This window comes from Aedes albopictus, chromosome 2 (assembly GCF_035046485.1).
Source record: "Aedes albopictus strain Foshan chromosome 2, AalbF5, whole genome shotgun sequence".
NCBI lineage: Eukaryota > Metazoa > Arthropoda > Insecta > Diptera > Culicidae > Aedes > Aedes albopictus.
This window is the reverse complement of record NC_085137.1, coordinates 84,995,138-85,019,827: the sequence shown is the minus strand read 5'-3', so window position 1 is coordinate 85,019,827 and position 24,690 is coordinate 84,995,138. Positions and strand designations below refer to the sequence as shown.

The 24,690-nt window shown below is 39.7% G+C and overlaps 1 protein-coding gene across 2 annotated transcripts in view; it reads right to left on the bottom strand.

The window, feature by feature from the left end:
* LOC109428002 (dual 3',5'-cyclic-AMP and -GMP phosphodiesterase 11) overlaps positions 1 to 24,690 on the bottom strand; it is a 177,782-nt gene that overhangs the window by 138,153 nt on the left and 14,939 nt on the right. The window contains exon 1 of one of the 2 annotated variants that reach the window (XM_019703670.3): positions 21,222 to 22,842. The exons of the other annotated variant lie outside the window; for it this stretch is intronic. Coding sequence (XP_019559215.2) covers positions 21,222 to 21,242 — 21 coding nt within the window. The 5' untranslated portion in view covers positions 21,243 to 22,842. Of the gene's footprint in view, positions 1 to 21,221; positions 22,843 to 24,690 lie in introns of those variants that run through there. 2 annotated transcript variants of the gene reach the window in all.

Below are 24,690 nucleotides of genomic sequence, written 5' to 3'. Positions count from 1 at the left end.
ATTTCAGGGTTGACTATATTGAAGAATGTCTGGAGAAATTGCTTGAGAAGTTCCTGGAAAAAATATAAAAAACTGAAGGAAATTCCACAGGAATTTCTAGAGATATCTTTGAAGGAACAATTTCTGCAACAATTCCAGTGGGTAACTGACACTGAGGAAAATTACAAGTGGTAGTAGAAATACGCGTATCTATCAAAGGATAAGCATAAAGTGCGAACACGAAAGTATTGCAACATCATAAATTTTCTTTAAAATTTCAAATATGCATCGGATGAAAACCAGAATTGCAAGACAGTTTTATGCATATATTAACCTCAGTTCACATTTAACAGTAATTGGGGGTAAAATTATGTATGTTAAAATTCTCGACACTTTAGCTTACGCCACCTATAAGAGATTGAAAAAAAAATATGGAATATCGCACCTTTTCAATATTTTTCGATTTTTTTCCTTTCCGTGCTTGTGCTCCAAAGTCAACCAATATTTGGACTTCTTTTCCACTTTTAAGACGGTTGAATCACAATCTCGCAGCATACATTGTTTCAAAGCAACATGAAACTGCTCTGGATCTTCCTTGGAGTGTAAAAAAAATGTTCACTCATTTTCACTTCGATCACTTCCATGGGGAAGTCCACCGAGAAAAAAGTTAGAGCTAGTTGTAAGTGTTGCAATAATTTCGTGTTCGCCCTTGAATAGGGCGAAATTGATACAGGGTGCGGCAGGAAAAAATGTGAAAAGTTCAAGGCACTATTACACGTTAAATATGGGATATATATGACTATTTTTTCATGACAGTGTATCAGTCAATGTCTATATTCTAGCACTGCAAAATAAAAATGAACATATTTGATGTTTAACATGTGGTAATGTAAGCCTAATAAGCGGGTATGAAAAAACTGCGCACCCAATGGTCATTAAACAAAATGACTATAACAGTAAAAAAAATTAGCTTAAATTCGATGAACAACCAGATCACACTGATCCAGAGCCATGTAGTTGTACATACTAGATGAAATAAGTACATATATTTGATGATATTGTAGAGAAAATGGTAAATTTTGTTTTATCAGATACGAAATTTAGCGACCTGTGAACTTTTCTGCAATTTGAAAATTCTGATTGTCTTCAGCTTCAGGCGCCGCCCAATAAAGGTTAGTGACCAAAATGAGAAAATTTTTAATAACCTTTTCAGAAAACTAGCCTATTAGAGATCATGGAACGTTGAAACATAGATTGGATTAGAGGGTCTTGCCCGGGATTTCCCGGGAAAAAAATCCCGGGATATCCCGGGATCTGAAAAATCCCGAATCCCGGGATATTTTTTCAAAAATCCCGGGATTTCCCGAAAAATGAAAAAAAAATGACAATAATGTATTTTACTAAAACATAACTTTACACTTAAAAAAAATGACAATAATGTATTTTACTAAAACATAACTTTACACTTAAAATCTTCTTCATCAATGTTGTCATTTGTTTCATCCAATTCTACGCTATCTGACTGGTTTAGTATTTTTTTGTTCTATGAAAATCAAGTTTTTGATGAAAACCCTTGCAATTATTCAACTGATTTTGGAATATTCATACATTCATTTTTTATTCATTTGGCGTTGCATTACAAATATAAGAAAACTAAATCAACAGGCAGAGCATTAGAATATGCAATCTTAGGATTTATTTTGAGATATTACTAGATTATTCTATGGTAGAATTCCTGAGATTGATAGCCATGTTCAATATTTATAGTAGCACATTTTTCATAGATTTTTTTACAAAACATGTGAAATATGTAAAGGTAGAACTTCTGCAAAGTTTTCTTTAAAAAAAAATATAGTGTATATCCTTTAAGATGTTTCTGAAGTAATCTCTTAATAATACTATATTGATATAAAATATTTAACTGACCTGAGCAAATACTTGACGCATTTCCGATTTCATTATGGGGAAAATACGTGGAATTTTCAGAGGAATGTAACTGAGGAAAATGGGCAACTAATTCATAACTTCTGCTGAGCTCTCTCTGGGATATTATAGACGATGTCTACTGCAGTGAATCGCATATCAGTCCCATCTTTGCTGGATTTCCTATGCAAATGGGACAGTTATGCGATTCACGGCAGTCTATGTCTGCAGTACTCGTTTGAATATTTGAGAGATTATTCAATTGAAACAACATACCGAAGAATATTTTTAGAAATACATATCAGTAGGTGGGGCGGGGCAAGATGGGTCACCTAAGGACGAATCATCATAACTTTGTAAATACAAATCGTGTTGGTTTATATTCGTCCTCTACTCTTCAATACACTAGTTAGCTATGCTAAAAGTTGATAAAAAGTTCATTAAATACAAAATATGATGTTAAACAAGCAGTTTCGAAAAGAGACCGATTTTGCGCTGTGAAAAAAGTGCAGGGCAAGATGGGTAACCTTTTAAATAATTTACATTTTTTCAACGAAAAACGGCAATATATAAGATTTGTTCCGTGTTCACATATGCTCCATATCCATACTGACTAAACAAGAGCTACTAGTAAACAGTTTATAAATTTATTTAGAAAATAAAAAACTTCACGATTTGAGTGGTCCTAAGACGACTTGAAAATCGATGTTTTCACTAAAAAATTATCATAATTTTATGTTATAATTTTAGGCGTTCATACCGCTTGATTGAAGTTAGTAATGAGATAGTCTTGTAATAAAAAATAAATAACTTTTAAATGCTCCAAGAATACGCTCAAAATTGAAGGTGACCCATCTTGCCCCGCGGAGGTTTATATGGAGCATATATGGGATGTACCGCATAAGAAAAATGGCTTAAAACCATTTAATTTTTTATTACCAATGAGAGTGGATAATTTTTCAATCAATACCCCAAACTTTTGTATATTTATGCTGGTCACCTAGCAAAATTATTAACATAATCAAAACATGAGTAATTCGCTCGAAAATGGCATTGACCCATCTTGCCCCACCCCACCCTAAATAAGTTGAAATGCACAGTTTAACATGTCCTGGTGGTACTGTAATACCATAGAATAGGAATAAAAAAAGCATAATATGTTGTGGAAAAACCACGATCAAGCATCTGATAAAAATAGCAAAGGAAAATTAGGAAGTTTTGGAAGATATACATTAGAGTGGGTCAACGTTGTATGGAGAAACTTTAAATTTGATCGTATCAACCCGGAACAAAGCTTTTTCAATCTATATTGGCGACCAATACAACTGTGCAAAATTTGGGAGCGATTGGTTGCGTCCCCGTATTCCGCATTGCGACTGAAATTTGTATGAAAGTTAGTATGGGAAAACGTACTTTTTTGCATTTTACTCTTAAGTTGAATTATTTTGTCTAACACCATGTAACTAATGACGTTAAAGTATAGCCTAGGATATACCGAAAAACTTTGCCGAAGACCGCAAAGTGATCCGACGCTTGTGAAAAAAGTTATTCGCTTGGTAACTTAGGCCAAAAACTGAGATTTTATTATTGATGTTATTCCTTTACATGTTAAATGATAAGCACCACCAGGCAATCTGTGCGTTATAACTTTTTTCACAAGTGTCGGATCACTTTGCGGTCTTCGGCAAAGTTTTTCGGAATATCCTAGGCTATACTTGTACGTCTTTAGTTAGATCGTTTTAGACGAAAAATTTCAATTTATGAGAAAAATGCGAAAAAGTAACTTTTCCCATACTAAATCCCATACAAATTTCAATCGCAATGCGGAACACGGGGACGCAACCAATCACTCCCAAATTTTGCACAGTTGTTTTGGACGCTAAAAGGAATCGAAAAAGCCTTGTTCCATAAAATCGACTTTGTTGACCCAGTCTAATATACATATCAATTTCACTAGAAGTTTGTAGAGAGCCAGGCTTTCAATTTCTTGAGATTTTTTACTACAGTTTCCTTGATTTATTCACCAAAAAACCCGAAATTTTATCATGCATTTATTTTTAAATATAATTTAAAAAACTACACACATTTTCCATAAAAAAATCAAAATGCTAACTAAAAATCTTAAGAGATTGCCGTTTGAAGTTTCAAAATCACTCTTCCAACCTTCTTACACTCAAACTCTGTCAGAGAAGTTCTCAAATTTATTCCTAAAAATAACATAAGAAGAGACCCCATGGGTGATTTTAATAATAATTATATTATATTATTGATGCTAGAATTCTATTAAGCCTTAATAATAATTTTCTCTAGGAATGTGAATATAGTTAGAAACGAATCCAATAGAAACTTTTCTTGGAATTCAACTTAGAACTTAACTATGTCTCAGGGTAAATTATAAGGCATTTCTCAAAAAATAGCATCTTTTTAAAAGTTCTGACAAAAACTTCGATCATATAAATATGGCATAATAGCCCAAGTTAACCTGTTCCGGAAGAAGATGAGTACTTTATTTGAATTTTCTAATTGTCCTTACACAATCAAATGTCTTTGTAAAATGTATTTGATTAAAAAAAAAGATTGTTGATCGAATTTGATTAAAAATGTTTTAGTAATCGTTCTATTAGTATTTTGTATCGTGTTTGGGAAATTTGGATTTTTTTCCCGGGATCCCGGGAAATCTCGGGATTTGGAAAATAAAAATCCCGAATCCCGGGATTTTTTTCAGTCCGGGAAACAAGACCCTCTAGATTGGATAACGTCAAATGGGTGAAAACGAGGTTTGAAGTTGAAAAACACTTTCGCATTTTTTCCTGCCGCATACAAAACTGATTACACTCATTCTGCTTAGAGGGCTCGAAAAGTCGGTACAAGTGGACTATTCCAGAATGTTTTAGAAACTATTGGAGCAATGTCATAAGGAATTTCTAAGCATCTCCTAGAAGTAGGAACGTCTGAGTCTCTCAACAGTGTATAGCAAAATTCTTGTTGATATAGTTTTAATTGAAACCCATGATTTCATTACTTATTAAAAAAAACAAAATTTGTTCCTTGGTTATCAAGTGTTGAAAATTTAAAGGAACAGCGGTAGAAATTCACGAAAATTTAAAAAAAATCACGCCACTCAATCCAATCTAAGCAATTTGGTTTGGAAGAAGTTCTAAAAGCCGCAATAGAACCATTTTTTTTTTTAATTTTGTTCTGGTTTTGATAACCGTTGGGATTTGAAAACGTTACAGGGTATCAGTTCCTTGTATTTTTTAAAATTTGATATCTGTTTCTAGTTTTCGGAAAACATTATTCAAAGAAACGACATTGTTTAAAAGTTGCATCGCTATACATACATAGCTTTAGCTGTCCAAGGCCAGACATCGTTTCGCACGCTACCATTCGTCCAATTGTCCAGATTGTGTTGTAGCATGATCTCCGTGTTCTCCATAAACAATCCCAAATAAAAGCAGATCCGTTCGAGAAAAAAAAATCCAAAGCCTACCGTACCCCGAGCATTTCACCAACTCTGGGCGAGCGATATTTGCCGGTGAATGCGTGCACGTAAACACGTAGATCCCACTTCTTCCACGGAATGTGTGCACTACTGTGATGTGATGTTTACCACCCAATATGGCCCAGAAGCTCACGGGGAGTTCGAACGTATGTACGTACGTACGTGTACTGTACGTGAACACACGCTCGCCTTGCCTTCGCTTCGTACAGTCCAGGCCAGGCCGCCAGCCGGGTAAGGATTAATGGTTCTGTGACACGCGCATTAGGACTCGCGTTCGCTTATTCCGGTTCCTCCCGAACAAAGGATTGCATGATAAAAAATGATTTTCTCGAAAAAATAATACAATTTCAGAGCTCACGGAGCTCGTGGTGAGGCTTGTTTAAATGTTGATTTTCTGTCGACGTCGTTATCGAGAAAATGGTGCTCCATCATCTTTTGTTTGGGCGGGTTTTGCGTTTGTGTGTGCAATAATGGCACTGTAGGCCGGCGCAGGACGGTGACGGCGGAGGAGCTCACAATTGTGCTTAACCATCCAAGCTGCTGCTGTCCCTCCTGGCTCTGGGTCCGTCTGCTGGCTCCACCGCGCCGCGTGTTGCATACCACTCTGCACGCTCGAATGGCTCTGGTTATGGCCCATTTACAGAGTGTTTTGCTACATGTCCGCAGCAGAATCCAATTAAAGTACTTGATCTGACATTTACGTGTGGCTGCTTCGCTCAATCATGCGGCCCAGTCAGTGGAGGTCTCCTCTCTATCTCTCTTGGTTTCCCCTTCTCTGACAGTCTAAATGCAGAATGTAGATCAGCCAGCGATCCAGATAAGGATGGTGACAAGTGTATAAGCTGCACTGCATTCCATAATGATATGACCAGTTTATTTCATTTTAGGTAATATGTTACATCATGCATAAATGGATGATTTACAGTCTGGGAATTTGCAGGTTTAATTATGCACGCTTCTTTTTCCTCGCCCAGCTAGTCATTTGAGTGACAATTTATCTAATTGACAGTGATCGCTTTTCATTTGATGGCTGATCTGATGGATTAAAAACGTTGGAAACATGACAAGAAGCAAAGATTATGAAACTATTCATTGATTACTATTCAAATGAAAGAGAGTGAGATGAATTTTGCCAACACTTCACAGAATAAGCTGAAAAACATGTTTGGTAAAATGTTTTGTAAAAGATCTTGCAGTAGGCGGGAGTTGAACCCATGGTTCACATGTAGTTTTTGCTTCCTATGAACATGAGCTTGGGTTACATGTGAGATTCTGACTGGTGAGTATTCTCAGAGAAAACTGTTGTTTTCCGGAAGCAGATTAATTAGGATTTTAAAAATTTATCCACGAAATGCTCCACATGGATCTCCTCAACAATTTCGTCAAAGTTTCCTTCTGGCGTTCCTGCAGAAACTCCTCTTGGATTTCCTTACTGTGGCCGTAACAAGTTTATGAACGGATAAACTCTCTAGAGGTCCCAGCTTTAATTTCTCCTGGAGGGTCATTCGAATACCAATCGGGGTTTTCCACGATTCTTTTCATAATTCGTTCCGAGAATCCTTCAGGATATTCGGCAGGAATTCCTTCAAGAATTTTTACAGAAAATATGCATAGAACTCATCCTTCAAACCATCGGGATTTCAGACGACTTTCTTCCATAATTTCTCCCTGCTTTCCTGGACATCCTTCTAAAATTTCGGTATGAGTCATTCGCGGACTTTCTGCACGAGTTCCTTTCGAGATCTTATCCAGAGGTTTTCCCGTTACAGAAGTTTCTGTCGGTATGTTTCACAAAGTTTCTCGCTGGATTTATTATACCACAATTTCTGAGAAACCACTTATGAAATTTAAAAAGACACTACTCCGTCTTCAACCAGAGGTTGCACATGCTGAATAATCACTAACAATAGGCAACGGACAACACTGAAGGATTTTTCGTTTGACGAAAAGTTTCCTCCGACTGGAGCGGGAATCGAACCCTCACTCCGTGGCACTCACAATACGCCAAAACGACTGACACTGCTAACCGCACGGCCACGAAGCCTACCAATTTCTTACTCGTTTAGGTAATTTTACGTCATTTCTCTAGGGCTTGCTCCCACGATTTCTCAAAAAAAAATCAATAATGCCTCTGTGGATTTCAAATTGAGCTCGTACTAATATTTCTCAAGGAAATATTCTACACATTTCCGGTGGATGCTTTTCAATTACATGCCTCATTTTTTTTTCGAGATTTCTTCAAAAGCTTATCCCTTGGCTTATCCCGTCACTCACTTCCGAAATCTCTATCAGAGTTCGTCCCAGAATTTTCTGGAAGTGTCTGTTCTGAAGTCCTGCATAAGTGTTTGTTCCAACTTCCAAGATTTCTCACGGAACACTTTCCAAAAATTCATGCCTCCGGGAGGATTTGAAATAGGAACACTGCAGGAAATCTGGCGAAATACTCTAGGAGCAACCTCGGAAAAACGATTTGAAGAAATCCTCGAAAAATATTTACAAGAAGTTCTGGGGGATTTAATCAGAAGTTTCAATCGCAATATCTTTCCGAGTTACTGCAGAGATTTCTCCCAGAGTCTATGTTGATTCTCCGGGACTTTCTCCAAAGACTTTTTGCTCGGAATTTCAGCTGAAGTTCTTGTTTTATCGGGGATTTTTTTTTTCTGTATTAACGAGCTTTTTAGCCTTAGGCTAGTTCATCTCGGGACCCACGCTTTACTTCCCTTCCGAAGGAAGAACCCACATTTTGTGAGTATGTCGGGAGTGGGATTCGATCCCAGGTCCTCGGCATGATAGTCAAGTGTTCTAACCATCACATCAAGTCCGCTCCACATCGGGGAAATGTTGTCAGGTTTATTTCAGAGGATTTTCCTGGATTACTCCAGGAGTTTTTCCGGGATTTTTAGCAGAGGTCCACCCGAAATTCTGTTCTTAAATGACTCCTGGATTCTCTATCTAAGTTCGTTTCGGGGCAGGATTTTCCTAGATAAATCTTCTAAAGTGCCTTCTATGATTCCACACGACAGTTCCTCGTTATACTTTGTTCAGATCTGCTTCTAGAGATTTCTAACTCTTTTCGGAAGTTTTCCCTCCTCTCTCGGTTTGACTTTGTACTGTCCATAAACTACATAAACTCGAACACGGGTTTCTACTGTAAACGTGAATTTGAAAGCTTTTCAAACATACGTAGACTCATTTTTGGCAATCTTATATTCACTTACCTCCACCCTCAATTTGTATGGACCGTATACTTTGATCAGACCAGCACCAATGCACTCTCCCCCTTAAGAGTTTACTTAGTTTATAGAAGGGCCGTCTGAGAAAACTCTCTAATCTCATGTTGAAATGCCAAGAGAATCTTCGGAAAAAAAACACGAGAAATACTGGGACATTTCGGTTAGAAATACTGGTGGAACTTCTGGAAACTATCACGAGAAAATCTGTAAGGAAATGAGACATTCCGAGAGGAAAGATTCGTGGAAATTCTGGAAACTATCATGAGATAATCTGTAAGGGAATCTCACGAGGAACTTCCAGAAAAGTCTCAGAAGAAGCTTCAGAAAAATCCCGTATAAACCCCTAAGAATAACTTTGGGAAAAACTTCTGCAGAAATCCTGCGAGAAACTAATCAGACATTGTTGAGAAGAAATTTCGGAAACCCTTCGAATGAAATCTTGCAATAATCTCTGGTAGAAATTCGGGGAGTAACCCGTGAGGAACTCCGGGAGAAATACCTAGAGAAACTCTGCGATCAATTCCGGGAAAACTTTTAGATAAAATGACGGACCAACATCTGAAAATTTCCCGCGATGAGTTCTAAAACAAAAACCTTAAGTATTGTCTTGTTAGCTCTGAAGAAACACTGGAAGTGGAAACCCTGTAAATCCTATAAAAGAAAATTAAAAAAAAAACTCCTTATAATTCAGAAAGGAACTGCGTGGAAGACATTTTTAATAAAACCCAGGAAGATGAAATCCTGGGAGTGACTCCCGGGAGTAATCCCGGGAGAAATATGAATAGGAATTTCAGAAAACTTCTAAGAGAAATTTTGAAAAAAAAACTTTGGAAAAGCTCGGATGACATCCCACGATGAAATCTGGGAGAAAATCCGGCAAATTACTGAAAGGATCTGAAAAAACCTTTATGTGAAACTGTTTTAAAAATACTACGGAAAATCCTGGAAGAAGCTGCTTCAGAACTCCCACTGTGAAATCTGAGAGCAAATCTGCTAAAACCTCTGGATAAATCCTGGGGTAGAACTCCTGAAAATATCAAAAAAGAAACTTTTGGAACAATTTTAAAAAAAATCACTGGATAAAATACAAGAAAAATATCTGGGAAAATGCTGGGAGTATTCCAGAACGAATTTAACTCCAGGAAAAATCAGAAACAAACTTCCACAGATATATTGGAGGGCACTTCTGGAGAAATACTAGGAGATACTCTGGAAAAATCCCAGGAACAACATTTTCAGAAATACCGGGACAAATTCTGGAATATCGCAAAAAAAATGGGTGAATTTCAGCGAAATTATTTGTGAAGAAAGTCTGACAGAAAAACTGCAAGGGTACCGGAAAACCTGTTGAACGAATTTTGGAAGAAAAAAATACCAGGAAATCTTGTAAAAAGCTGCGAGAGAGATTTGATACAAAAATCGATAAAACCTCATGAAGAAATTTCAGGAGAAATTTCTGGGGCAACCCAGAGAGAAACTCATATTTCTAATTCCGAGAAAGCTTCTGAAATGAATCTCGGAACAAGATCTAGAATAAATCCTGAGTGTAACTTCTGGAAATTTCCCGTGACGAATTTAAGAAGGAGCTCTGAGAATAACTCTAAAATAAACATAAAGGTGTCTCTGGAGCAAAATCTCGGAGATCCTGTGGAAAAACCATAGGAATTTTTTTATAGAAACCTCGGGTAATTCCAAAAAATCTTGCATAAATATCTAGTAGGGAATTCTGGAAAGTAAGAGAACACATTCCGAGATGAACACTGGAAAAAGTTCACAAAACCTTGCAGAAAAACTCCGAAAAAATTGCCCAGCGAGCTCCATTCCGAAGACATCCGTAAAAATCTCTGGGTTAAATCTCGGGAGGAATACCAGGAAAAATCAAAAGAGGAACTCAGCGCAAAACTTAGGGAAAAATCCAAGAAACCTGAGAAGGAATTCTGTAAGCAATTCAGCAATTGCTGTAGAAGTTCCAGATGGAATCCTTGAGGGAATTTCTAGAAACCTAGAAGCATTTTGGAAGGATCTCTGGATAGATTTCCATACAGTTTTCTAAATGAATCTCTAAAGAAAGTTCTAATCCTTGGCAGAGTTATTGACAGTACAGGCTTTCTGCAGAGTTCACTAGTTTTTATCGGAATATAATAATTTTCCATTGGAATTTCTCGACTTCCGGGTTAGGTTTCAAAATTTTCATCGATCCTTCTACATTCATATTAAACGCGGTCTGCAGAGTGCTCCAAAGTTGTAGTGTAGTGAACTTGTTGATTTCCAGGCAGCAAATAGCAAAGTTTGCTTTAAGTATATGTAATTCTATTTCAAATCAACCGATTTGTTAGGTTACTTATACTGCTGTGTGCAGCATAGTTGTCCCACGTTTTATAGGAATTGCTATTAACATAGGACAAATATGCTACACACTGCAGTATACATATGTAGCGACAAACCTATTTCTAGTTATTAAGTTGTATCCCTTATGCTGATTTGAGCTAAGCGGTCACATAATTTCGGAAATCTCAATCCGTATGCATCCAGTCAGTGTGCACTTCACTGCACACACCGAACGGCTGATTTTGCGAAAATCGCTTGCCGGCGACAATCGCTGCTGCTGGCTGCTGGTCCCATAACGCTATTCACACCGAATGCAATTCAGCAGGCCCCCAGCCAGTCAGCCAGCCAGCAAAACGTGTAAAGAATATTATGTTACTTGCCACATTTATTTTCCATTTAATTTCCAGTTTATCTTTTCATAAGCTACACACAATTGAAGAAACCAGTTTCCAGTTTGCTTGCGCGTTTTTTTTTTTAGGTAAAGTTGGTTCGATGTAGATAGGTAAGTACACACTCCGTTGCGCGTTTTCGAACCATGTCCATTCCATTCTCCTCATCAGATGGACGACTGCAGCACTGACTGGGACGGACTGACTGGTGGGAGGTATGGAAGGCACGGCAGAACACGGAGCACGGAGCGAGCGAGCAAGCCGAATCGAGAAAATACTCCTGCCCGGTTGTAAATGCAGCACTCCTTCCTTCGAGTATCTTGACGCGCTTCGCTTGCATAATTTGAAAATTGTTATACGAGAAGCGGCCAGAGAACCAGAAAAACGGGTGAATTAAGAGGTTTTTTTTTTGCTTCTACTCGCTTCTTTTACGTTCCCTGGGTCGGATGCAAAGACAAAGAAAAATCTGCTGGCTAGTGTAAGAAATTGTATCAGTTTCATATGGTGTACGGACGTCGGCGTAGTTAGGATGTTTTACTAGGGGCTTCAAGTATTTTGATACGTGTTGATGGAACGGAAATACCAATCGACAGATTCCTCGGAGTCCTGAGAGGGATTCTTAGAATTCTGAGAGAGATTCCACATAATAGTGAGTGGAATTCCTCAGATACATGAGAGGAATTCTTCCAGAATCCTGAGAGGGGTTCTTCCAGAATCCTGAGAGGGATTCTTCCAGAATCCTGAGAGGGACTTCTCAGAATCCTGAGAGGGATTCTTCCAGAATCCCAAGAGGGATTCTTCCAGAATCCCGAGAGGGATTCTTTCAGAATCCCGAGAGGGATTCTTTCAGAATCCCGAGAGGGATTCTTCCAGAATCCCTAGAGGGATTCTTCCAGAATCCCGAGAGGGATTCTTCCAGAATCCCGAGAGGAATTCCTCCAGAATCCCGAGAGGGATTCCTCCAGAATCCCGAGAGGGATTCCTCCAGAATCCCGAGAGGGATTCTTCCAGAATCCCGAGAGGGATGCTTCCAGAATCCCGAGAGGGATGCTTCCAGAATCCCGAGAGGGATTCTTCCAGAATCCCGAGAGGGATTCTTCCAGAATCCCGAGAGGGATTCTTCCAGAATCCCGAGAGGGATTCTTCCAGAATCCTGAGAGGAATTCTTCCAGAATCCTGAGAGGGATTCTTCCAGAATCCTGAGAGAGATTCTTCCAGAATCCTGAGAGGGATTCTTCCAGAATCCTGAGAGGGATTCTTCCAGAATCCTGAGAGGGATTCTTCCAGAATCCTGAGAGGGATTCTTCCAGAACCCTGATTGGGATTCTTCCAGAATCCTGAGAGTGATTCCTCCATAATCCTGAGAGAGATTCTTCCAGAATCCTGAGAGGGATTCTTCCAGAATCCTAAGCGGGATTCTTTCGGAATCCTGAGAGGGATTCTTCCAGAATGCGGAGAGGGATTCTTCCAGGATCTTGAGAGGGATTCTTCCAGGATCTTGAGAGAGATTCTTCCAGAATCCTGAGAGGGATTCTTCCAGAATCCTGAGAGGGATTCTTCCAGAATCCTGAGAGGGATTTTTCCAGAATCCTGAGAGAGATTCTTCCAGAATCCTGAGAGGGATTCTTCCAGAATGCGGAGAGGCATTCTTCCAGGATCTTGAGAGGGATTCTTCCAGAATCCTGAGAGGGATTCTTCCAGAATGCGGAGAGGTATTCTTCCAGGATCTTGAAAGGGATTCTTCCAGAATTTTGAGAGGGTTTGTTCTAGAATCCTGAGATGGATTCTTCTAGAATCCTGAGAGGGATTCTTCCAGAATGCGGAGAGGGTTTCTTCCAGGATCTTGAGAGAGATTCTTCCAGGATCTTGAGAGGGATTCTTCCAGGATCATGAGAGGGATTCTTCCAGAATCCTGAGAGCGATTCTTCCAGAATTCGGAGAGGTATTCTTCCAGAATCCTGAGAGCGATTCTTCCAGAATTCTGAGAGCGATTCTTCCAGAATCCTAAGAGGGATTCTTCCAGAATGCGGAGAGGTATTCTTCCAGGATCTTGAGAGGGATTCTTCCAGAATCCTGAGAGGGATTCTTCCAGGATCTTGAGAGGGATTCTTCCAGAATCCTGAGAGGGATTCTTCCGGAATCCTGAGAGGGATTCTTCCAGAATCCTGAGAGGGATTCTTCCAGAATCCTGAGAGGGATTCTTCCAGAATCCTGAGAGGGTTTCTTCTAGAATCCTGAGATAGATTCTTCCAGAATCCTGAGAGAGATTCTTCCAGAATCCTGAGAGGGGTTCTTACAGAATCCTGAGAGGGATTCTTACAGAATCCTGAGAGGGATTCTTCCAGAATCCTGAGAGTGATTCTTCCAGAATCCTGAGAGGGATTCCTCAGATTTTTTAGAAATATTACTGAGCTCGAAGAGCTGCAACCTAGTATTACAATTTTCTATAGAAAAATCTTGGGAATTCCGAAAGCATTTTTATGTGTACCTGGACACCTGGAACTTCCTAGTTACGCTCATGCGTACGATGGGGAAAGGCACGGGAAGTGGCCGTAGCGAAGCATCAACGATGACGACGACAACGACGGCGTGGTGGCGACGAAGGCCCCGCGGAGATGTGTGTCGATGGGTGAGAGAAAGGCGCAACCCGTACGTAAGTAGGTACGTACGTCCGTCCGTCCGTCCGTCCGTACGCTGCTGATACTTGGCTAATAATGTATGGGCTCTGCTGTGTGTGATGGGGAGAATGGCGCGAGAGGGTCAAGGTTACTAATGTCATGTGTAGGTTGGTAGGTAGGAAAGTATAGGATGCAGAGCGGGTAAGTGAGGATTTTTATTTCTTCGCCTCGTTCGATTCGGAATTGATCGGAGAGTTACGATCGGCTTATGTATTTATGCCTTTATCCGCAAGAGGAGAGAAAAAAAAACTGGCCTGGCCCCAGGAACTTGCTGTTGATTTTGGTTTCAAGTCGAGCACACAGTGACGTCAGCATGTTAGCGTAGGAGATTGAGAAGAGTAGATTGATGATTTTCTTTATTGTGCTTGTAATGAGATGTTGATAAACGATTTAAAAAAACTTTGACTTTAAGAAGGTGTTCAGTAATTGATCGATTCGTTTAAAAACTGTTTTAGTTTTACATAAATGCTTCGCCGAAGTTGTATATGTCATATTTTGATAGAATGCCACAAACTCTTACTAGTAAAAAATATTTCAACAAAGCAGAAATATGTAGAACATTACAAAATATGATCTTAAGGATCTACAAGGTCCCTTTGCTGAAAAACTCCAGGATTAGAACATCATATTATGAGTGAAGGTGAAATATTTGTGTTATTTATGATTCACGCGGGGTAGAAGTTACTATGACTTACTTCTAGCAAGTAAGTATTTATTTGTTAGAAGTAAGTCACAGTGATTTCTGTGCAACAAAAACATGCGTCGCCGTTACTCTTCTGTGACAAGTGTGCTACTTGGGTACATAGCAAGGTATTGCTAGATATACGATGATGCTTTGCTCCGATTCTGTTGATAATGGTGTCATCTAATCATCGATGCAAAAATTGTATTTTTTGCGACAAAAAAAATACCCACTGAATGAGAAATCATGCTCTGATCCAGTAGAGATCCAATGCCAAGAAGAGAAAGACCTGTGTGTCGCAGCTGGATTTATTTGCCAACTACTTAATTCAGTGTTAACATATATGCTAACCGGTCATCGATTAGCATCGTTATTTGTGTACCCGATTCAGGAAATCGAAAATTCAAATCACGTGAACTCGTTCATGGAACAACAGCGCACATCTTGAGAAATGTACGCACCACGTCCATCAAGTGAGCGGCGTATAAAATAAAAAGCTCATCCGCTTGTTTTCTTGTCCAAAAATGCTCAAATTGTATACTCATTAAGGCATTACTTGATGGAAACAGTAATATTTATTTGGTTTTGTTATGGAATATCAAAATCGACGTAGCTCATAGTTAATTTCATCAACATCTTGCGGAATCGAATCGGTAATACAAAGAAACCAATTCAATTAGAAAAATAATTGGAATAGTTTCAATGGTGTATGGAAACTTTAAAAACATGAGCATATTGATATGAACACAGTAAAAAAACATGAAAATTAAACAGCACGTAAATTGATAATTGAAGATCGACTGATAATTGTGACATAAATGCTCGTGATATGCATTTCGTGTCAGTAGAGGAGCCCGCTCAGATATCATCCAATCAGGCAGCTTTAAACAGATTTTAAGGCATATTCGCTTGAAATTTACATGCTTCTGCTATGAATCATGCCAGCCACTCTCTGAGGTCACTATGCCTGCTCGCAGATATGACGGTTTTCACTCTCAATGAGGACCCACTTTTTCAAACATTGTGGAACTGCTTTACACAGTACATACAAAACTTGTAAAATTATGATGGATCGAATGTAACCAAAGGACCTTCATAAACGACGAAAATTTTTGCGCGATCTTAGGAAGAGGAGCTTAGAAGGAGTGACATAAGCTTTCTTAGCAACGTCACTCCCAACGTGTTTGCTTAACTTTCATACCACATACTTTACGGAGCTGTTGGAATCAGATGTCCCCTTTCTATGGTTTTAACTTAATATTCAATGACGCTGCACAGTAGGCTTGGACGCTTCAATACTTGTAATGCATCACTGATTTACTGCAAGCATTGTTAATGACAAGAAAAATGGTAGTCTGTTCTACCATTTTTTTTTAAATAATACATAATAGCTTTCCATAAATGTTCAATACTCAGATTGATTAATTGTTATTGAAGCAATTTATATACTAAACATTTTCGATTCTCAGAAGTCAGCCAATGCCTTTTATAACAGTGCCGTTACATGTTTCCGTTTAAAGTTATTATAAGGAAGTTTTAAGTATAACAAAACTGCCTTTAAAATTGCAGGGATATAAAGAAAACCGTTTTGTACCAATACTGAAGTATAATATCAATAAATATATGTGTTTTCAGATACCCCCTCTGTGCTACCTTAGGTATTATGAAGAGCAATATTGTAATATAGACAGCTAATGAAGCCAACCATCATTTTTTAGGTGAAACATTATATTGTACTGTACATATAGACTAAGGTCTGTAATCGAAAAAAATGCACCACAGAAAATAGTGTATAATTTTTGATTGAACGCATCCAAACAGCTGATTTTTTTAACAATTACCGTATAGTATGTGTAGATGATGCCATGAAAATTTCAAAAAAATCGTTAAAGTATTGGCAAAGATATCGGATTTTTCAAGTCAAATTCAGTACTTAAGAACAAATGTTTTTTTTTGCATTTTACAGCAGAACTGATGAATATTTCACTTCATTTTCCTGTCGTAACTTCCCGACAATAACATAGCCTTCACGCAGCTAATAGCAATCGTGGTCTACAATGGCAACAGAACAGGTTAACCCAGCTTCATTTTATAACACATACCTTGAGCCGTCTTTGAAATTCCTGAAGGAATCTCTGGAAAAATTTGTGGAGAATCTACGCAAGGAACTGCAGGACGAATCCCCACAGCAATTCCTGAAGGAAACCCGCAAGTATTTTCGGTAGAAACCTCTAGAGGAGTTCCCGGATAAACCCCTTGAGCAATTTCCTCAGGAAACCCTTTTGCAATTCCAGAAAAAAAAATCCTAAAAGTCTATCAAAAAATCCGTGCAGTAATTCCTAGAGTAACCGTTGAAATTCATTTGTGAATCTGTGAATAAATTTCTGTTAGGATTCCATAGCAAATTTTGAAGAAATGTATTGAATAGTTCCCAAAAAAAAGTTCTGGAGGGATTTTCTAGCAAGAATGTCTAGAAGAACATCTACATAAATTCCAGAATATAACTCCAAAGAAATTGCTGAAGTAATACCAAGATATATTTCTGTAGAAATCTGGGAGGAACCCCCGCAAATCCATAGTTGAAGCCCTATAGGGAAATCATTAGAAATTCCAGGTGAAATAACTGATGGGTAATCATAGATTTTTCAAAACCTTTCCTGATGATTCCCTGGATGAATCCTTGTTATTTATGGAGAAATTACAGCAGGAATAAATCCTGAAGAAATCATAAGAGGAATTCCTGAAATAATCCCTAGATAAATTCCTGGATAAATGCACGGAGTAATTCTAGCGGGAAACGTTAGAAAAAAGTATATAGCTATTTCTGAATACATCTCTTGAGGAGTTCCTGTAGAAATTCCTTGGAAAAGTCCTGCAGGAATACCTTCAAGAATTTTCGAAGGAATCCCAGCAGGAGCTCCTAAAGGAATCCCAACATCATATTCAGAAGATATCTCAAGAGGAATGACTGGGAAAAATCTTTGGGAAGAAGAGTTCCTAGAGAAATTCCGGCAGAAATTCCCGCAGGAACACCAACAGAAATTGCTGGAAGAATCGTAGCAAAAAGAATCTGAAAGAATTCCTAGGAAAATCCCCATATACATTCCTGGATAAATACACGGAGTAATTCTAGCACATATGTGAAAAAAAATTGTAGGAAGCTCAAGATGCATCCCTAAGAGGTGTTCCTGCAGAAAATCCTGAGAAAAGTCATACAGGAATACCAGCAAGAATTTCTGAAGGAATCCCTACTGGAGTTCCTGAAGAAAACCCAACACCAATTTCTGCGTGAATCAGAGGAGGAATGCCTTGGGAAATGTCTGAAGGGATTCTTATAGAAATTGTTATAGGAAGTGTTCCTAGAGGAATTCCAGAAGATATTCCTGGAAGAACACCAGCAGTAATTACTGGAAGTATTTCGGCAACAAATACTAGAAGAATGGCAGCTAAAATTTCGGAAGAATCTCAGCAACAACAAGCAAGGAACCATTCATAAACCACGAAGACTTTTAAGATTCCTACAAAAGTCAACGCTGCATACATATTTTAATTTATTGTATGTACAAAATTCTCAAATGCCCTAAATTTGGTCTACGTGGTTTAAGAATGGCCCCCATCGATCAACGTTTGTTCTGTTTCAGAAGAATCTCCCAGAAATTTGGAACGATATTGGTTTACAAGGTTAAACAGGGTTAAGCACTAAACATGTTTGGCCGTATTTTTAATTTATGCGAGATTGTTTGTGAACGTAATTTTCTTTGTTTAAAAAAGGTGGACAAAACGGGTCAAAAAGCTGATAAATCGAGGGTAGACAGAATCGATGGCTGATACAATTAGGTCACCACTGTATTCAAACCATGATATCAACAAAGCAAAGTAATTAATTTCATGTTTGTTACATGGCGCATTTGGTGTAAGATTAGTAATTGTTGAGCAATTTGTATGAAAAATCTCAAGCTCTGCTTTATCAATATGGTCATTTCAAACGTCAAACTAACAATGTGCAATCAATTGTCTCAAATTTGCTTCTTGCCTTTTGCGCAAGGTAGATATGGTACAAGCTTCTGATCAACAGACACCTGGTGTTACTTCCCACGAAATTGAATTTAACCCTTCAGGACGCGCGCTGTTGTAAAAAGTACAACACTACCAAAAAACCTCGCTCGTCGTATTCAGCGCTAGTGCGGTGCAGTTTCAGCTACTTGATGGCGCGCGTCATGAAAGGTTAAACAATAAACAATTAAAGAAATGGTACCAGTTTGGTTCTAGGAAATAGACGGTGGCAAAACACCTTCCAAGGTTGGGGCAAAACGCCCGGTGGCCCTTCCGCTTTGAGCATCGTATGGCGTACCAAAAGCCTCAAGTGGAGCCGCAGGGTAGTTAATAAGTTATATCCCTTTCGTGACGAATCAGCACAATTGTGCTGTTGAGCGGTAACAGTTTTGCATGTTGTTTTATCTTTTTAGACTTCGTTATGTGTGATGTAAACTGTTTCAATAAATCAGCCATTACTTATACTTGTATGTGTGCAAACAAAGTTTTGTTTACGTTGCCTGTAAAATTTACCACAACAAGGTAAACAAAAAGTAGACAAAAATCGGTAAACATGAAAAAGTTTTATCTGTCTCAATTTTTTTTTATTTATCTAGGTAGTCAAACTTAAAAACCGAAAGATAAAGAGTAGTTCTTTCAAATGAGGAAAAATAATGGTTGTTTTGTTGGGAAGCCTTAGAGTTCTGGAGAACCAAAGTTGAGCCATTTCAGGCCAAACATTTCAATAGGTCCTATCTGCATTTGAGAGGCTCTCTTTGTTCACTTTCTCTTTCAATTATTGCAATGTAATGGTACACTTTTCAACTATTTTTGCAGTACAAATCAAAAGACGATTGTTTTGACCATCGTTCAATGCAAGGAGACAATCATAATACAAATAAACAGCTGAGATATTAACGAAAGAGAGGGAAACCAAAGAGAGCCTCTCTTCTGCAGATAGGACCTTTAGACAAGTTTGGCCTGATTTGTATGGAGATTTCACATTTTTGCGCTCCGTCCCGAAAGGGATATAATCAATAGGTAATTGTTTGCATTTTAATTTGATGTTTCTTGCATTTTATCTTTTTTTTTTTAATGTCGCATTTTACTCATTTCCATCGAATGTTATTAAACCATTGTTGCCCAGCGCACTTTTTTGGGATCAGAACTTGGTGTACCAGTGAAAAACACTGATCAGTAGCAGGTCTTCGTCAACAGACGTCTGCACTTACCTATTTAAAAATATATTTCAGAAAGTTGTATGTACTTCAATGAATTACATTTCAAGGAAATGCCCACCCGTGTAAGTTCTTCGGAAGGTACTATTGCATAACACAAAAATAGATCCGTAAGCAACATTCTCAGTCTTATGTTCGAGAAGCCCTATCGATATAAATTCCGTTCTCAGAACAAACGATATTGTCAACCCGATTCCCATTTTTTCCCAATTTTTCCAATTCATTTAGCGCCTGGAATGTCAGTTAGGTGGCGAAAGCATGAAAGTCAAAGCCAACCGGCCAGGCTCTCGCTCGCTCGGTATTCGGGGCGAGAGGGGGACAACACGTGGAGGTGCGACGGTCAAATTTTTGGCATTTCACACTTTGTCCTCGCCGTATCCTTGACAGAGAAAAGCTCGCACCACATGACGATGACGAGGAGGACGGCGACGACAGTGGCGGCGGCGGAGGCAATGGACGGAAAACTCGCAAGAATGGAACGTGTGCAAGATATAAGGAGAGTGCCGACCGACCGTGCCAAAAACGAGAGCCCCGTATTCTACTACGGTTCGTAGTCATTGCCATCACCATCGTCGTCGTCATCGTTCAAGAAAAAGGCAGCGTGTTTATGGGTGTACGTGTGTGTAACATGTCTTACACGCTGTACGTGTTCTAGAATGGGAATCCCCAGCATCCCGAACGCAGCGTTTGTAGGAGTTCGATTTCTAGCGCTAAGGCGTGTTACGATGCCACCTCGGCGAGTCAGCTGGAGTACAAACGCAAGGACTCTCCTGCCGTACTCTACTACGCCACTCAACAGCACACGTTAACGACCACGATGGCTGCAGGATTCTTTCAGAAAACGGATCCGCCGAAAAGAGAAAATTCCCGGCACTGATGGTGCGCTCTCTTGGACAAAATTATCCTTACGGCGTTTTGCGTCTTTGGTCTTCGGCGAGAAAAGGGACTTGAGCGGAGGATGGGGAAGGTTCAAGGGTTTTCTTACTCGCACGATGAATTTCTTTGCCTGGCTGTTGGACGTCTTGGTCTTGCCAGTCTTCTTACTATGGAAGCGAACAGCTCCGAGGGTCGTTTTTTCTTCTCACTCTCCGCTATCATTGCTCCGTTGGGTGGATTGATATTTTCAAGGGCATCGAATAATACTAACGTCGCTGGGTTATGGCACCATTTTCCTGCTTTTACTACGACTACGCAAAACTTACTGATCCTAGCAATAGACCTCTACAAGGAAACTTACGTTTGGGAAAAGTCCTGGCATCTCGCTCTCTGCTGCTGATTGGATTCCTCTCGAGTTACGATCGCTGACGTACGAAAGAAGCAGCGAGGCCGTAGACCTTCACGAAAATTCCAACTCAATGTCACCTTTTTACACGCAGCCGTCTAGGAACGGAACAATTTCACACTCTATCCTCACTACCCGTAAGACGATTACAAATTTATTCAGATTCCACAAAGGAAAGACACTTGTCCACAGTCCCTAGGCTTAAACGGGAACGGCTTAGAATTGGTTTTATAGAGACACCCTCGAGGAATGTCGTCTAAATAGGAACTTTTCTTTTACACCACTTCCAACTTCAGACTTCAGGCCACTACTATTCACTACACCATCTTTGTCCGGGGTAGGCCAATTTGGCAAAAGAGGAATCCAATGTTGCCTCTGTTCACAACGCCGTTCTTTTCCAGAGTGCTGCTGCCGCTACGAACTGTCTGGTAGTGCCAGCCAGATATAGCTTTGCGGCCTGTCGGAGAGCCTTTCGTTCTTCCTTAAAATACACTCTACTGCTCCTTCCGTCACGAGTCCTGCTGCCGATGACGGCGATGATGCTGATGACGGTCGGAAGAAAGAAAATTGCAACCTCACAATACACTACGTACGCTGGGTGCTTCTTATGGGACCGCTCCAGTATAGAGACACTCTCCGTGCTCGCTACCGAGATAATGTACTCCTAAAACTCAGGATGCTGCTCCGCTTCCACTTCTGCCGACAACTGAGGCCACATTACCGCAATTTCTCCAGAAAATTTGTACATGAATGTCAAAGCACGGAAAACTACGCCACGACCAAACGACCGACGACCGAGCGTAATGCTCCTCTCAGCTCTATGTACCCTACAACTACAAGAGCGCACACCAAACCAACCAGCGTACGGCGTACGGTACCTACTAGCGCGACATACAATGAACCCTCCGCAAGGAGTAGCTTTTTCCTTTTACTACCACCCGCTGCCTTACTAATGCTACAACATGTGCTACTCCAACGCGGCGAAGGGAGAAGAGCTTTTTCCACCGCCCTCCGTCACCCAGCCGATGATGAGAGTGGCACATACGGCACGGCACGGCACGATGCTCTGAAGACATTGATTTCAGGAACCGGTCCGCGAGTTTTCATTCTGAAGTTGCACTCCGTAACTCGTACAACAAAGAACTCTCACTCTCCGACCGACCGGTGGTGGATCAAATCGGTCGCCACGGTACTCAGCTCACACCGAATGGTAGGTACCCAAATCAACCATCACTGACTGACTGACTGTGGGGAATGCCTATGTGTGGGGGAGTGATTTTCCACACATTCTGCGCTGGCGTGGTCGTCGTCGTCGTAGTTGGAAGTGTTAGCATCCATCACCTTCTCCGTTACGGAAAGGTGAGTGTTCTACACATTACGTGTACGTACAACTGACAAGTATTGCTTTACAATGATGATGGGGACGTAGGTCGAATGGGAAAGTTATTAGTTCAAAACTATCAGAGCCATCAATGAACAAAGCTTGAGGTACATATTCTGAATAAGTTGTTTTTTTATTAAAAATAAACTAGTTTTCAATAAGCTTCTTGTTTCTCAGTTAACCTTGGAGCCATCCCGTTTAACTCCAGGTGAAAATTGGATATTCAACAAATAGCTAAACAACATAAGCTGTAGCATTACTGAACCGAATTTCCCGAACACGAACTACTTGATACTTTTTGAAAATATGCTTGGACCTATGGACAAAGGCCCATGAATCACTGGGTTAGGTTAGATAAAAAATTGATTAAGTACGATATGCAAAATTGACTAATACCCTCATTTTTGTTTTCGATCGAATCCACTTTCAAACGTAAATCGTTCGTATTCCCGTTTACGCCAGCAAAATCAAATGCGGATTCGAACGAACCACATACGTTCGAAAGTGGATACGTCCGTAAACAAGAATGAGGGTGTTTCATGAATTGGTATTTAGTGAGGCAAGCGCAATAATACACTATGCCTAGGAAAGTCGAGAAAAGTTCCCGACTAGCATGGGAATCGAACCCGTCGTCTCCGGGTTGGCTATCCAAAACCTTACCCACAAGGCGGAAGTCAATGCAGGACTTCAGTAAGGTCATAACTCACAGGAACTTCACGTGAAAAACATGTTTTATAGCTCGTCTTCAGTTTATTAAACTCAAGGACTAACTTCAGCCAGACTACCCCGTGTAATCAGGAACTTGTCGAGCAACTTACTTCATCCTGTTCGATGTAATTTTTTTTCTCGCGCGCAGATAAGTCCAATTGCTGTCTTCGCACGGTTTCACTGAAGTCAGTATAGTTCCAATAAATTTAACATGTGTTCATGAACAACTTGGAAGTCTATGGTGTTGCTCCGAAAAAAAGATTCTATGTAGGCATTCAACATTTTATCATTTTTTCATGTTCTTTGTAGGTTCATCTCTTATACCGACATTCGTTCTGATCCTTACAAAAAACATTTCGAAACGAGTGCAAGAGATGATACATATTCTAACGAATAGAAAAAAGACTATCAAATTACATTATAGCAGAAATCTCGATAATGTCAAATTCAAGCTTTTTTATTCAGTAAGACAATGCTGGTGATATTTGAGCTCAATTTACGCTTGGTCCAGGATATTATCACTTTTTGACACTTTCCTTCTCTCGTATATCGAAGAATACCCTGCGGTGGAGCAATTCTCACAGGGATCCCGGGAAAATTATCTGTAGGAATCCAGTCTCAGGGAAAATCCTTGAACAAATACAGAAAAATATCCCAAAAAGAATCCAAAAAGGAGAAATCCTTTCATAAATGGCTGAAAGAGTCCCAAGAACAATCCATGGAACGTGGAGCGGACCTGGTGTGATGATTAGAACACTTGACTATCACGCCGAGGACCTGGGATCGAATCCCACTCCCGATTGAACTAGCCTAGGGCTAAAAATCTCGTTAATACGGATAAAAAAAAATCCAGGGAACGATCCTGGAGTAATTCCTGAAAAAATATAAAGAATAATTCCTGTAGGCACCCAGTGCTTGAAAAGTGGAGGATTTTTTCCCAAATGAAGCAACATCTGCTCTCCTTTGAACGGAGCTTTTTAACCCAAAGCGGTAGGCTATACGGATTCATTGGCTAACTTGTTTCTGAAGCAGAAGCATTTAAAATTATTACTGATAGTAAGGAATGATGATTCGGCGCTGTGTGACTCTCTGAGTCTTCTTCCTCACCACAGCAATTGAGGACGAATGGTCTGCAGTCAGTTTGCTTCACGATCGGAAACAGCGGTCGCAGACGGGTTTTCTTTGCTTCCTGTACGTGTTCGTTCGTAGTGGTGGTTGACGCTGATTATTGATCGTATTTTCACTCGGATTCAAGCACTGAAGAAACCCCAGAAGAAATTTAGGGAAGGATTCGGAAAGGGTTTCTGGGGAAATCATTTCAAAAAGATTCCCTGA